The sequence below is a fragment of the Stomoxys calcitrans genome, chromosome 2 (genome assembly GCF_963082655.1).
Source record: "Stomoxys calcitrans chromosome 2, idStoCalc2.1, whole genome shotgun sequence".
In the NCBI taxonomy this organism is placed as follows: Eukaryota; Metazoa; Arthropoda; class Insecta; order Diptera; family Muscidae; genus Stomoxys; species Stomoxys calcitrans.
The window spans coordinates 8,544,966-8,561,659 of record NC_081553.1 but is presented as its reverse complement, the minus strand read 5'-3'; the positions used below and the strand labels follow the sequence as shown (position 1 = coordinate 8,561,659).

General features: G+C 39.2%; 1 protein-coding gene across 1 annotated transcript in view; it reads right to left on the bottom strand.

Moving 5' to 3' along the window:
• LOC131995287 (protein sidekick-2-like) overlaps positions 1-16,694 on the bottom strand; it is a 188,255-nt gene that overhangs the window by 53,549 nt on the left and 118,012 nt on the right. Inside the window, exon 8 of the mRNA XM_059363754.1 lies at positions 6,229-6,416. Coding sequence (XP_059219737.1) covers positions 6,229-6,416 — 188 coding nt within the window. The remainder of the gene's footprint in view (positions 1-6,228; positions 6,417-16,694) is intronic.

Sequence of the window (16,694 nt, the reverse complement as noted above, 5' to 3'; positions counted from 1 at the left end):
TTTGCTGCATAGCTTCTCCCCAGCGAACAATCATAACTAACCAACCATCTTCATTTTAAGGCAATTTGATTTTGTATAAACCCTAATGGTTTTTGAGTGCAATTTCCAAGCTCTCTTAAGCGTTTGGCCAAAACTCATTTGCAATTTTAGCTTTATGGTGGTTTGCCTTGGTGGCTTCATTCGGTGTGGCTGCTGCAAGTAGCGAGCAACGTGTAAAACTGAGTTTTACTTCACTGCTGTACATAATTGAAGGATTTGCGTTGGCTAGGCTGCCTGAATTATCTGGAATTTCTTTTTTGGGCTTCTTTCCATTACTGGGTTTGTGTACCTGCATATTTTGCTTGTCGTCTTTGTGCATTCATTCCATTTACATTATTTGCATAAAATTGTAAAACATGCATATTCATGCATGCTTGCATGAATGCATACATGTATGCAAAATGTTTCTTTATTGGCTTTCATATCTTCTTTGCTCTCTTCATGTGTGTAGATATGGGTGAGAATAAACAAGGGTGTGTGTGTGTGTGTGAGTGTGTAAGAAGCTTTTATGCATTTAAGTGTATGGTCCATTGTGAAGCTTAAAATATTTAATGGCCACCATTTTGGTTGGGATTTTTTTAAACACATCGTTTTTGGGTTTTTCGTAGAAAACATCAAGGTTTCATCATCTCCCATGGCTTCCATATCTCTAGCTCACTTTGTTGTGGTCTTCTTTGCACATTTGTCTTTATGACTTGATTCTATAACGAAGCAAGTCATGTGGGTTTACACTGAAATCTTAAATGTAAAAAATAAAGCTGTATTTCGAATATCTCTAGAAACATAAACTCATATCTCATATCTAAGTGATTTATTTTTATACAAATATGAGGGTATACTAATTTCGTCATTCCGTTTGTTGCTCCTAGCAATGAATTCGTCTAAGACCCAAGAGTGCATATATTTTCATCGTCATAACATTTTAAGTAGATCAAGCAATGTCCGTCCATCTGTCTGTCTTTCGAAAGCTCGCTAACTATCGAAAAAGTAAAGCTAGAGGCTTGAAATTTTGCAAAAACACTTCTTGTTAGTGTAGTTCGTTTGGGATTTAAATGGGCCAAAGCCTGGGTCTTGACTTCTTGAGCTTTTAGAGGGCTCAATTCTAATCCGATTTGGCTGAAATTTGGCAAGTGATGTTTTGATGTGTCTTCCAACACCTGTGTCAAGTATGACCAAAATCAGTCCATAATCAGATATAGCTGCCATATAAAGCGATCTGCCCATAAGACTTCTTTAGCCTCTAGAGGGCGCAATTCTTATCCAATTTGGTTGAAATTTTGCACATAAAGTTTTGGTATTAATGCAAGCAACTATGTCACGTATGATCTAAATCAGCCCATAACCTGATATAGCTGCCATATAGAGCGATATTCCGAAATGACTTCTTGAGCCGGTAGAGGGCGTAATTCTTAACCAATTTGGCTGAACTTCTGAACTTTTTGGTATGACGTCTAACAACTCTATCAAGTATGGTCTAAATCGGTTCATAACGTGCTATAGCTGCCATATATACCCCAATATCTCCCAATCCCGCTCCGCTGCATCTCCTTTAACTCACCAATATCTTTTTAGGGTGGGGACACTTCGCCCTGAATGTGGATATCGTGCTACTGTAGCCTATGTTCAACTATGACGCTGAACGCCTGCGTTCGAATCCTGGCGGAATTTCGGACAAAATTTAAAGCGGTGGTTATCCCCTCTTAATGCTGGCGACATTTGTGAGGTACAATACCATGCATGGTCATGTAAAAAATTCTCCCCAAATAGATGTCGCACTGCGGCACACCGTACGGACTCGGCTATAAAAAAGGCCCCTTATCGTTGATAAACTCAATTTGAATCGGAACGCACTCAATGATGTGTGAGAAGTTTGCCCCTGTTCGGTCCCTGGGCAAATTTTTACTCTACTCCCAAATGCATTTCTTTTGAGTCCCATATTACCGTATTGGTAAATATTTCGGGTTTAGGGTGTATTTCGGGGTTGGTCACTTGGCCATTAAAGTTAATATAAGATTCGTGCTCTACTTTCAGAAACATTTCATAAGAGTCCCATAATGACATGCTCGGTAAAAAGGTTGTGTTTGACGGTGGGGTGGCCCCCAGTGTCTTTCTGCCGAAAATTAATAAAAATTTCCCGAAAATCAATTTGGGGGGTTGGGGAGGCACCAACCCCCCAAGACACCAAGGGATAAATTTTTATATCAGATTTGTACTCTACTCTCAAATACCTTTCATTTGATACCCAATTGGTAAACACATTCGCCCGGGTGGGTTTTGGGATGGGGCGTCCCCCCATGTTATTGGACCCAAAAATTTTATACCAATTACGTGATTTTAGGAAACTATAAGGTGGTTTACAAAAATTTCGCTTAAATCGGTGCACGTATTTCCGCCGTCCACCGATTAGTGTAGAAAGGTCGGGATTGTAAATGGGCCATATCGGTCCATGTTTTGTTATAGCTGCAATATAAACCGATCTTGGATCTTGACTACTTGAGCCACTAGTGGGCGCAATTCTCATCCGGTTTGGCTGATATTTTGCATGATTGCGTGATTTGTTATGATTTTCAACAACTGTGCTAAGTATGCTTCAAATCGGTCTTTAATCTGATATAGCTGCCATGTAAACCGATCTTGGTTTTTGAATTTTTGAGCCACTAGAGGGCGCATTTCTCATCCGGTTTGGCTGAACTTTTGCCCCACGTTTTTTTTGTTGTGATTTCCAACAGCTTTGCTGAGTATGGTTGAAATCGGTCCATAGCTTGATATAGCTGCCATATATAAACCGATTTTGGATCTTGATTTCTTGAGTCACTAGAGGGCGCAATTGTCATAAGTTTGGCCGAAATTTTGCATGAGGTGTTTTTTACTGATTTCCAACATCTGCGCTCAGTATGGTTGAAATCGGTTCATAACCTGATATAGCTGTCATATAAATCGATCTGGGGTCTCGACTTGTTGAGCCTCTAGAGGGCGTATTTATTATCCGATTTGGCTGAAATTTTGTACAACGGGTTCTCCTATGACCTTCAACATAGGTGTCAAATTAGGTCTGCATTGGCTTATAGGATGATACAGCTCCTATATAAACCGATCTCCCAATTTAGCTTCTTGAGCCCTTATTCGAATTGGTTGAAATTTTATGCAATGGCTTCTACTATGGTCTCCAACATTCAAATCAATTATGGTTTGAATCGATGATATAGCTCCAATATCGTTTGTTTGCCTAAAAGAGATACCGGGAAAGGAACTCGAAAAATGCGATCCATGGTAATATTCGGCCCGGTCGAACTTAGCTTGTTATACCCTTCACCACCACTGTGGTACAGGGTATTATATAGATTTGTGCATTTGTTTGCAACGCTAAGAAGGAGAAGAGCTAGACCCATTGATAAGTATACTCAGAATCACTTTCTGATTTGATTTAGCCATGTCCGGCTGTCCGTCCGTCTGTCGGTCCGTCTGTGAGTCCATGTATTCTTGGAGTCCATGTATGGAGGTGCAGGTCGTATTTGTTGTCCAATCATCACGAAATTTTGCACATATCCTTTTTTTGCCCAAGGACGAACGCTATTGATTTTGATAAAAATCGGTTCAGATTTCAATATAGCTCCCATATATATGTATCGCCCAATTTGGACTTAAATTTCGTAATAGCAACAATTTTCAACCGATTTGCAAAAAATTAGGCACGGATTGTTTTTTTTACCGACCATAACATACTTGAAAAATTTCATCAAAATCGGTTCAGATTTGGATATAGCTCCCATATATATCTATCGCCCGATTTGCATTTAAATAGCCGTAGTAAAGACAATTTTCAACTGATCTGCATAAAATTTGGGACGGATTGTTTTGCTACTGATCTTAACATAACTTCGAGATTTCACTAAAATCGGTTCAGATTTGGATATAGCTCCCATGGATATGTATTGCCCGATTTACACTTGTAAGGCTGTAATAAACACAATTTGTAACCGATCTGCACAAAATTTGGCACGGAATGTTCTGTTAATGATCACAATATATCCGCAAGATTTCATCAAAATCGGTTGAGATTTGAATATAGCTCCCATATATATGTATCGCCCGATTTTTACTTAAATGGCCGTAGTAACTCCAATTTTCAACCGACCTGCACAAAATTTGCAACGGATTTGTTTTCTTGCTGATTTTAATATATCTGCGAAATTTCATCAAAATCGGTTCAGATTTAGATATAGCTCCCACATATATCTTTCATCCGATATGGACTTTTAAGGTATAGAAGCCACAATTTTGGTCCGATCTTAAAAAAATTTGGTATGGGGTGTTTTGTTCAATGTCCTAATGTGTATAGAAAATTTCCTCAAAATCGGTCCAGATTTAGATATAGCTCCCATATAATATTTTTTTTATTCGATATCGACTTTTAAGGCTATAGAAGCCACAATTTTTGTCCGATCTTAACAAGATTTACTACGAGGTGTTTTATTTGATGTCTTAATACGTGTGCAAGACTTCATAAAATTTGGCTTAGATTTAGATATAGGTCCCAGATATGTCTCCCATATAATCTTTAATCCGTTGTGGCCTTTTAAGGATGTGGAAATCCAAAATGTTTGTCCTGTGGTAAGAAAATCTCTAAAGGTTCAATTTGTTATTTCAATAGGTATGCAAATTAAGGTCTGACTAGATTTTGAGATAAGTTCTACATATAAAAATTACTACGTACAACAGGTGGTGTAGGGTATTATATGGTCTGCTCCGCCCGACTTTTGCCTTTCCTTACCTTAAGAAATAAGAAAGTTCTTGGAGATTTGTTCTCTGGCTTTTATCGAAATGTTTTTCCGCTGGCGTAATGTTTGTGGCCTGTGCGAGTTCCCTTTGCTAAACACTTGAGAATTAACTTGCGTTCAGAGTTTTTAAGCATAAATTAAATAATATAATTTTTAATAATTCACCAGAGATAATGAAGCTGAATGATGATTCCCTAAGTGCGTATGACGACTACTTTGCCAGGAAAAAAAAAATAACACGGAAGGTTGAGCGATGCAATACCCATATGCACCAACTATTTGCATAACTAACAAGGAATACTTTCGCCAACACTTTGCCTCCTCTCACTCTCTTAAAAATGGCAACTCTTCAACTAATTTGAACGACAATTTGCAGCCAGCCCCTTATACACTCGCACAGATATGGGCACCAACACTTGCACAGACACCCTTGCTCTCCTGCACCTGTACCCATGTATGTCGGGTCTGAACTCATTAATGTTAAGTGCCTAAAACTTTTTGAAGCATATTTAACTTAAAAATATGTTCATAAATTTTGTTTTCGGTTTTTGTGAAAAGGTGCCGCACCAAGTGAACCTGGCAGGCCAGGGTAGGCAGAGGGGCTTTTGGATTTTATGGATTGTAGTGGAAAGCTCTCCAACTTTGCTAAACTGAAATTAAAAATAGTTTTAAATGCTTTTAAGATGCTACAATGAGGATGTGAATGTTTGCTCGCTCATTTGGCTGCCTCATAAGTAGCTTCACATTTGGCTCATTTGGCAGTTCAACACCATCAGAACACACAACACCCTTGCATCAAACTTTTGCCCGAAAGCAGCACACTATATAAAAATGTGACATTTCGAATAAAGTTCAAGTCAGTGTGAGTGTGAAGGGATGAATTCAGGCGAGTGATAGGGAGAGAACCACTTGAGCATTGAATACGGAAGAGAATTCATTTTCTTGTTAATTATTTATGCACGCAATGAATTAAAAATCGTTTTGGCAAATGTATGCAAATGGCCAGGATTAAAGTTTTGTTAGGCCCGTACACACACACAGCCACTCATCCTCTGCTCCATATATCATGCACGTGTAAGCACAGAGTTTTATTCATAGTTCCTTTGATAAGAGTTTTAATGCAAAATTTCTACTATGAGTGCCACTTTGTCACAAAAACTTTCTTCTTCAAAATTTCGGTCTGCAACCCAAAAGTTGTGAGAAAAAAGCTTGACATGACATTTACAAAATGTTAACATGTTTTTTATTATATGTAAGTCTCTTATATGTGGGTGGGTCCTTTGCGATGTTTACTTTGCCGAAATCTTTGTAAAACTATTAGCTGGCTAATGGACTTGCTTAAAATTTTAGTTAAGCTTGAATGGGTTTTTCTTTGTAGAACTATGGTAATTTTCTTAATGAGCCAACTTACCTCGATTGTAGAGTCGCGTATGTAGATTTCTTTGGTGTCATTGGGATTGCGATCTCGTGGTCTGTAGGTGATGCGATAACCCAAAAATTCTCCTAGTATCGTATCGGGTGGCGGTGGTTTCCATGAAATATATACAGAGGTGGATGATGTATTGTGGGCTTCTGTGGGTATAGGTTTACCCGTAGGAGCTGTAAAAAAAAATAAGAGGAAAGAGTTACAAAAGTGAGGTTTAAGGTAGAAAATATTAAGGAGTAGGTTTCAACCACAACAAATCGAATTGTCAAACACTTTACCCACCAATCTCTCGTTCACAAGTATATAACCAGTAAGGAAAGGCACTACACTACACCACCTAGTGTATGTAGTACTTTTTATATGTAGAACTTATCTCGAAATCAAGTCAGACTTTAATTTGGATACCAATTGAAAATGAAATATGGATTTCCACATCTTTAAAAGGCCACATCGGATAAAAGATTATATGGGAGTTATATCGAAAACTGTGCCAATTTCAATGACACATACTAGGACATGAAATAGAACATCTCACGCCCTTTATTGTAGAGATATGACCAAAATTGTGGATGTTACTGCTTTGAAAAGCCATATCGGATGAGATATACACATTGGAGCTATATCTAAATATAAACCGATTTTTATGAACACATATGAAGATGTTAAATAAAGCTCCTCATGCCAAAGTTTGTAAAAATCGGAAGAAAATTGTGGCTTTTACAGCTTAAAAGGCCAAATCGGGTGAAAGATATATATGGGAGCTATATCTAAATCTAGGCCGATTTCCATGAAATTTTCCACACATATTAGGACATCAAATAAAACACCTCGCGCAAAATTTTTTAAAGATCGGAAGAAAATTGTGGCATCTACAGCCTTAAAAGTCCATATCGGATGAAATATATATATGGGAGCTATATCTAAATCTGAACCGATTTTTATGAAATTGTGCACATACATTGAGACTTCACAAAAACGACTCCAAGCCAAGTTTGATGAAGATCGAATCAAAATTGCGGCTTCTACAGCCTTAGAAGTTCATATCGGATGAAAGATATATATGGGAGCTATATCGAAATCTGAACCGATTTTTATGAAATTATGTACACATATGTATATCTCAAATAAAATACCCAATGCCAATTTTTGTGAAGATCGGATGAAAATTGTGACTTCTACAGCCTTAAAGAGCCATATCGGATGAAAGATATATATGGGAGCTACATCTGAATCTGAACCGATTTTTTTTCAAAATCAATAGCGTTTGTCCTTGGACCAAAAAAGTGACATGTGCAGAATTTAGTGACAATCGGCCATCAAATACGACCTGCACTTTGATTACAAGACAACATGGACTCACAGACGGACAGACGGACATGGCTAAATCGAATCAGAAAGTGATTCTGAGCCGATCGGTATATCAATGGGTCTAGCTCTTCTCCTTCTTAGCGTTGCAAACAAATGCACAAATCTATAATACCCTGTACCACAGTGATGGTGCAGGGTATTAAGAATTAGTCTTTTTGGTAGCCATATACGACACGGATGCCGAAAAGCCTAACATAAGTCACTGGGTCAAATTTCAGCGAAATCGGATTATTAATGTGCTTTTAATGGGGCCAAGACTTTAAATCGAGAGATTGGTCTATATAGCAGCTATATCCAAATCTAAACCGATCTTAGCCAAATTTGGCAAAATCGGACAATACATGCGCCTTTTATGAGCCAAAAACATTATATCGAGAGTCTCGGTCTATATGACAGCTATATTCAAATCTGGACTGATCTGGGCCAAATTGAAGAAGGATGTCGAGGGGTCTAACACAATTCACTGTCTCAAATTTCAGTGAAATCGCACAATAAATGCGCCTTTTATGAGCACAACACCATAAATCGAGAGATCGGTCTATATGGCAGCTATATACAAATCTGGACCTATCGGCGCCATATTGCAGAAACGTATCGAGGGGCCTAATTTAACCCACTGTCCCAAATTTTGGCGACATCGGGCAATAAATGGCACCTTTTATGGGCCCAAAACCTTAAATCTGGAGATCGGTCTATATGGCAGCGATATCTAAATCTGGACCGATCTCAGCCAAATTGAAAAATGATATCGAAGGGCCAAACACAACTCACTGCCCCGAATTTCAGCAAAATTGGATGATAAATGTGGCTTTTATGGGCCTAAGACCCTAAATCGGCGGATCAGTCTATATGGGGGCTATATCAAGATTTTGTCCTATATGGCCCATCGTCGAACTTAACCTGCCTATGGACAAAGAAAGAGTCTGTGCAAAGTCTGTCCGTTAAAATCACGCTACAGTCTTTAAAAAAAGAGCTATTTAGCTGAAACTTCGCACAGATTCTTTTTTAGACCATAGGCAGGTTAAGTTCGACGATGGGCCATATAGGACAAAATCTTGATATAGCCCCCATATAGACTGATCCGCCGATTTAGGGTCTTAGGCCCATAAAAGCCACATTTATCACCCATTGAAGATGGGCTATATCGGACTATGTCGTGGTGTAGCCCCCATATAGACCGATCCGCCGATTTAGGGTCTTAGGCTCATAAAAGCCAAATAAACAACCTGATTATATGTACTCTTCTGTTGTCTCTTCTATCTATGCTGGTTTCAGTTTTCGGCCTTAAATAAATCGTCCAAAATCATAAGGCAATTGATCATGAGGTTCCCAGCTGTATCGCTTTTACTTGTTCTCATTTCCAAGTTTAGGAATATATGCCAACATGGCTTATCATGGAACACATAGCGGTTAACTCTAGCTTAACTTTTAGCTACAGCAACAACTTAGCTGCTGGCAAAACTTACTGCGGGTAATAACATGCTAAAAGTAGCAATTCTAATAACAAACAATGGGAGATGTTGTCACTACAAATCCCGCAATACATGCGATTCGAGCACCATCACCTTAACCTCCAATTAAACATCGCCCATTCCATCTTCGATCTCCTGTGGAGGCTCAGCAAAATATGTTGGCTGTAATGAAGGTATGCATGTAACAGAAGAAAAACTCAACAAGCACGACAACAAAACACTTGTGGATGACCTCGATGTGCCATTGGAGGCTTTATACTGAAATGTGCTTCCATGTTTTCATTTAAAGTGTGTTTGTGTGCTCTTGTACTTGTTAGCCCATTATGTAGGTAATGATGTTTGTAACAACTACAACAACAATGGCAATAACAGGTGCGAACACACGCATTGTTACACCTCCAAACAAATGATGGCGTACATAGCAGCTATTCCGCTAGAAGAGGACATTTCCTACCTGAAGGCGGCCCCCACACCCCGCACTTATTAAGAGGTAACACATATTTTTCTAGCAGACTTTGGAAGTTTCCGCTTCAAATATAACATTATCATGGCCATAGCCATCCCTTTTTGCAATTGTAGTGGAGTAGTGTGTGGAGTGCGTGCACTCGATTTGTGAATGAGAAATATTGACATTTTTGCTCGAGTCTTAATGGTGCTAGAAGCACAAGAATGTTATTAGCACTTACAAATCGAAATAGTAACTTGTGAAAGAATAGGTAAATGGGCATTTCCAAGTGTTAAAACATTTTATACTGTGAGATAATTCTACAACAGGCAAGAAATATACTCGTGGCTACCAAGAACTGTTGGTATAACTTGTTTGTTCCCTAATAGTGTGTGCTACAAGTTGACCATCGAAAAATCAAGTATTGAAAGTCCCCTTAAGACTCGAATCTCCTAAGACTGGAATACCCACCACCTCGGGTATATATGTAAACCACCTTCCATCAAAATACGGTGAAAATTGCACACCTTATGTCCCATGGCAGTTATATCGAAATATGTTCCGATTTGGACCAAATACTAAAAACAAGTCATTGTTCAATTGAGTATAACAAAATATTGGTCTTTTTAGTAGATATATCTAAAAATAAACCGATCTGTACCATATACGACACAGATGTCGAAAAGCCTAACATAAGTCACTGTGTCAAATTTCAGTGAAATCGGATTATAAATGCGCCTTTTATGGGGCCAAGACTTTAAATCGAGAGATCGGTCTACATGGCAGCTATATTAAAATCTGCACCGATTTGGGTCAAGTTGCAAAAAAAATGTCGAAGAGTCTAACACAACGCACTGTCCCAAATGTCAGCGAAATCGGACAATAAATGCGCCTTTTATGGCTCCAAAACCTAAAATCGGAGGATCGGTCTATATGGCAGCTATATCCAAATCTGGACCGATCTGTACCATATTGCAGAAGTATGTCAAGGGGCATAAATTAACGCAAAGTTCCAAATTTCAGCGACATCGGACAATAAATGCGACTTTCAAGGGCCCAAAATCTTAAATCGTGAGTTCGGTCTATATGGGAGCTATATCCAAATATGAACCGATCAGGGTCAAATTGAAGAAAAATTTCAAAGTGCGTAAGACAACTCACTGTCCCAAATTTCAGCAAAATCGGATAATAAATGCTATTTTTATGGGCCTAAGTCCCCAAATCGGAGGATCGGTATATACGGCAGATATATCCAAATCTAAACCGATCTGGGCCAAATTGTCGAAGGGCAAAACACAACTCACTGTCCCAAATTTCAGCAAAATCGGATAATAAATGTGGCTTTTATGGGTCTAAGACCCTAAATCGGAGGATCGGTCTGTATGGCAGCTATATCCAAATCTTGACCTATCTGAGCCAAATTGACAAAGGATGTCGAATGGCCTAACACAACTCACTGTGCCAAATTTCAGCAAAATCGGATAATAAATTTGGTTTTTATGGGCCTAAGACCCTGAATCGGAGGATCGGTCTATATGGCAGCTATAACCATATCTGGACCGATCTGAGCCAAATTGATGAGGGATGTCGAAGGGCCTAACACAACTCACTGTCCCAAATTTTAGCAAAATTGGATAATAAATGAGGCTTTTATGGGCCTAAGACAATAAATCGGAGGATCGGTCTATATGGCAGCTATATCCAAATCTGAACCGATCAGCGTCAATTTGAAAAAAAATTTCGGAGGGCCTAGGATAACTCACTGTCCCAAATTTCAGCAAAATCGGATAATAATTGTGGTTTTTATGGGCCCAAGGCCCTAAATCGGCTATCGGTCTATATGGGGTCTATATCAAGATATAGTTCGATATAGTCCTTCTTCGAACTTAACCTGCTTATGGACAACAAGTAAAAAGGCGTTAAGTTCGGCCGGGCCGAACTTTGGATACCCAACACCTCGGGTATATATACGAACCACCTTTCGTCAAAATCCATTGAAAAATGCATACCTTATGCCCCATAACAGCTATATAGACATATTATCAGATTTAGACCAAATGATTATAAGTACAGGTCATTGTTCAACCGAGAGATCGGTCTATATGGCAGCTATATCCAAATCTGGACCGATCTGAGGCAAACTGAAGACAAATATCGAAGGGACCAACACAACCCACTGTCCCAAATTTCGGCGACATCGGACAATAAATGCGCTTTTTATGGGCCCTAAACCTTAAATCGAGAGTTCGGTCCATATGGCAGCTATATCCAAATCTGAACCGATCAGGGCCAAATAGATGAAAGGTGTCAAAGGGTCTAAGGCAACTCACTGTCCCAAATTACAGCAAAATCAGATAATAAATGTGGCTTTTATGGGCCCAAGACCCTAAATCGGAGGATCGGTATATATGGCAGCTATATCCAAATCTGGACCGATCTGAACCAAATTGACGAAGGATGTCGAAGGGCTCTACGCAACTCACCGTCTAAAATTTCAGCAAAATCGGAGAATAAATGTGGCTTTTATGGGCCTAAGACCATAAATCGGAGGATCGGTCTATATGGCAGCTATATCCAAATCTGGACCGATCTGGGCCAAATTGATGAAGGATGTCGAAGGGCTCACCGCAACTAGCTGTCCCAAATTTCAGCAAAATCGGATAACAAATGTGGCTTTTATGCGCCCAAGACCCTAAATCGGAGGATCGGTATATATGGCAGCTATATCCAAATCTGGACCGATCTAAGCCAAATTGACGGAGGATGTCGAAGGGCTCAACGCAACTCACTGTCCAAAATTTCAGCAAAATCGGACAATAAATGTGGCTTTTATGGGCCCAAGACTCTAAATCGACGGAGGATGTCGAAGGGCTTAACGCAACTCACTGCCCAAAATTTCAGCAAAATCGGATAATAAATGTGGCTTTATGGGCCCAAGACCCTAAATCGGAAGATCGGTATATATGGCAGCTATATCCAAATCTGGACCGATCTAAGCCAAATTGACGGAGGATGTTAGAAGGCCTAACACAACTCACTGTCTCAAATTTCAGCAAAATCGGATAATAAATGTTGCTTTTATGGGCCTAAGATCCTGAATCGGCGGATCGGTCTATATGGGAGCTATATCAAGATATAGTCCGAAATAGCCCATCTTCGAACTTAACCTGCTTATGGACAAAAAAAGGATCTGTGCAAAATTTCAGCTCAATATCTCTATTTTTAAAGACTGTAGCGTGATTTCAATAGACAGACGGACAGACGGACGGACATGTCTAGATCGTCTTAGATTTTTACGATGTTCAAGAATATATATACTTTATAGGGTCGGAAATGGATATTTCGATGTGTTGCAAACGGAATGACAAAATTAATATATCCCCATCCTTCGGTGGTGGGTATAAAAAAGTTTTAAAGACTCTAGCGTGATTTCAACATACAGACGGGCAGATGGACGGACATGTCTAGATCGTCTTAGATTGTTACGCTGATCAAGAATATATATGCTTTATAGGGTCGGCAATGGATATTTCGATGTGTTGCAAACGGAATACAAAATGATATACCCCCATTCCTTCGGTGGTGGGTATAAAAATGAAATTGTTGCGCTTTGCTTGTGTGTTTGTTAGTTAAACAAACTCAAAAACGGCTAAACCGATTTTTATGAAATTTCCACAGATAATAGGCGGACGCTCCCCTATACCTCAATTTTCAAAAACGCCAGATCTCGGAGATGCTCGCAACGATTTAAGCGAAATTTTGTATGCCACCTTATGGTACCCAAAAAAAAAAACGAAATTGGTAAAAATTTTTGGGGACAAATAACCTGGGGGGACGCCCCATCCCAAAACCCAACCGAACGGACATGTGTACCGATTGGGACAATATGGGTATCAAACGAAAGGTGTTTAAGAGTAGAGCAAGAATTTGATATGCAAATCACCCTCTTTATTTTCCCCAGCCCCAAAAAAGCCGAAAAGGACATTTTCGCCACTTTGGGTAATATGGGTATCAAATGAAAGTTATTTAAGAGTAGATTACGAACTTGGCATTAAAATTTTACTCAAAGTGTCGGGGGCCCCCTCCCGCAAAAACACCACCCAACAACAGGAAACTATAACCGCTTTGAGCAATATGGGTATCAAATGATAAGTATTTAATAGTAGAATACAAATCTGACACAAAAATTTATTTTTTTGGTGTCCTCCCCACCACCCAAAACTCCCCCCTCAGGACAAATTTCCCGATAAGGACAATATGGATCTCAACTGAAAGCTACTTAAAGGTTGAGTCCAATGCAGATAGAAAAACTTATTCCTTGGTGTCGGAGGCGCCTCCCCACCCCCAAGACCCCACAACAGGACATATTTACCTATTGAGACAATATGGCTATCAAACGAAAAATATTTAGAAGCTGAGTACACATCTGTTATAGGAATTTGGTCCAAGGTGTCTACGGCGCCTCCCCAATCCCAAAAACACTTTCTGCCCTCACACTACACTTTTTACCCTCAAATTGGGATGGACACAGGAGGAACTGCGGATCTTTAAGAATGTGGTATACCATGTGGTCGATTTGGAATATGATTTTGAATGTAGATAACCAATACAAAAAAATAAGTTAGTGTGAATTTTAACGAGACCCATAGCCCTGATTATTTTCATAGCCTCCTTCAAAAAGCTTGACATTATGGGGCACAAACAAAATCGTGCTCTAGCACCATGTTGATATTATTCCGTCTCTAAACTCCCTTCAAACCGGTCATGATTGCCTACTATGGCGATAAATATAAGGTATTTGATAGTAGAAAACGAATTTGATATCCATTATTGAGGCCAAATGTTTGGGGGTAGTTTCACATAAAGTCCCCCTAAACCAATGGCAATTGGGGCTCAAATTTGAGAGTAGAGCACGGTGCTGATATTTTTTCAGGGCTAAGTACATAGGTGGCCGTCCCACCCTGCATACCCCTCAAACTGGATATATTTGTGGTTTATGCCACAAAGGGGCTCAAATCTTTATCTGTTTCATGGCCAAGTGTTTCAGGGACGCCTTACCCCAAAAACTCCTCCTAAACCACACATTTATACCGACTATAGCAATATGCAGCTCCAATGTGGTTTTTGTAAGTGGAGTATAAATCTGATATCCATTTTCGGGCAAAGAGTTTGGCTACTCCAATAGACCACCAAATCCAAGAGAATGATATTGGTGAGGGGACTCTCCCCATACTCCATTTTCAAAAACGCCAGATCTCGGAGATTGGTGGGGCTATTTACGCGAAATTAAGTTTTTTTTATAATAACTTAAACACAGAAATTTGTATTCTTATTTAGGGTGGGATATCTAGGGGGCCCGCCCCACCTCCAAAGCCACCAGCCAAATGAAATATAAACCAATAATGACAATTAGGGACTCAAATGAAAGGTATTTGAGACCAAAGCACGATTCTGATATATGGCTCCAATGAAAGGTATTTGGGAGAAGATAATACCCACATTGGCGCAGAATATCTGAAAGGCCATACCAGCACCTCTAAACAGGATTTAATTCCTGACGTGACCGTATAGGGTTCAGATAAAATAAGAGAGTGAAAGAAATTCAGAAATTCATAATTTCAGCATTGGATTTATTAACTTCTTGTACTATTTACATTCCAATGGAGTTGGCAGAAATCTTGCTCGTAATGTTGTCATGGCTTTCAAAAACCGTGTCAAGTACAGTCCAAATCAGGCATTTACCTGATATAGCTCCCATGGAAACCGATCTCCTGATTTTATTTCTTGAGTCCCTCCAAGCAGCAATTGTTAACGATTTGGCATACGGAGTGTTTTGTTATGATTCTTAACAACTGCGCCAAGTACCAATTGCCCAAAGACCAGTGAAGTGTACCTTGCTTCTGTAGAAACATAGGGTCACAATTAATGGATTTAGTTTTAGCAGATAAGAATTTTTTTTTTTTGCATTTGAAAACTTGAATGGCTCAAATATTTTGATTGATTGCTTTCGTTCTAAAATTCTTTGATATAGGAAGCTACTGTATATTCATCAAACACCACCCTAATACTCATCTGTACTACATTCCAATGAATTGTATCCACTGAAGTTCAATGATTGACGTAATGACAGTAGTAATGTGATGGGGTTGGTGCTGGTGTTACGTTTCATGTTTACATTGATTGAATAATTTTGCGTGTTACGTTGTTGCTGACATTCCTGCCGTTAATGCACAACTAGCTTAAATACAAAGGCAGTTACATTCAAGCAGAGCCATACATACATACAGACATACGCTTCAACACATGTAACTCTTGCATACAACATTCTGTAAGACTAGCACAGAAATGAATAAACCCATATTCTGTAGGAATGTTTTGTGAGCGTGTGTGTGTGTGCGTGCGAGTGTTAAACATAACATTATCCAGTTCATGTGGTGTAATTGACAATGTGTGGCATGTTGGAGGAGAGTGTGAAGGAGAGAGCGAGAGTTTCAGTTGTGTGTTGTCGGCGGGTGTTTTGTGCGAGCTACAATTGACGCTTTAACTGCATGACACGGCTCGATTTGTTGTTCAGCCATTGAGTTGTAAGCATTACGGCATGTTCGGTAGTCATCACACGTACCCCAGCGGCTTGCCCGCACACACACACACACTTGTATAAGTACTGAAACATTTGCTAGCAGGTTAATCGAAAACTTTGTCATTGTTACCCTCAAATACACTAACAATTGCAATCAAAATACAAGTACAAATACATTCCGCCTAACTCACATACAAAGAGTTGCCATAAGCAAATTTTTGTTTTTTTAGGCCATAGAGCGCTGACAAATTATCTGAAATATGCTGAAAAATTATCTGTATTTTGATTTGTCCGTAGTGTTGGCCGATAACTGACACATCATATGTATGAATCTCTCGATTTCCACCTACAATGTCATAGCAAGTGCTTTTATCAAGCAATCCTCTCAAATGTTTGCCCATAACGAAATTTGTGGATATGGGAAATATGATGATTCGACCAAATTTTAATGAACCCCACAATAGAAATTTATCTGAATATAGGAAGGGAAACAGTGCAACTTAAGTGTCGATATTGGTAAGACTTGTTCCATTGTCAAGTTGAATCCAGGCAAAAAGGATGGTAGAATTTAGGTTCTGTTGGCGAC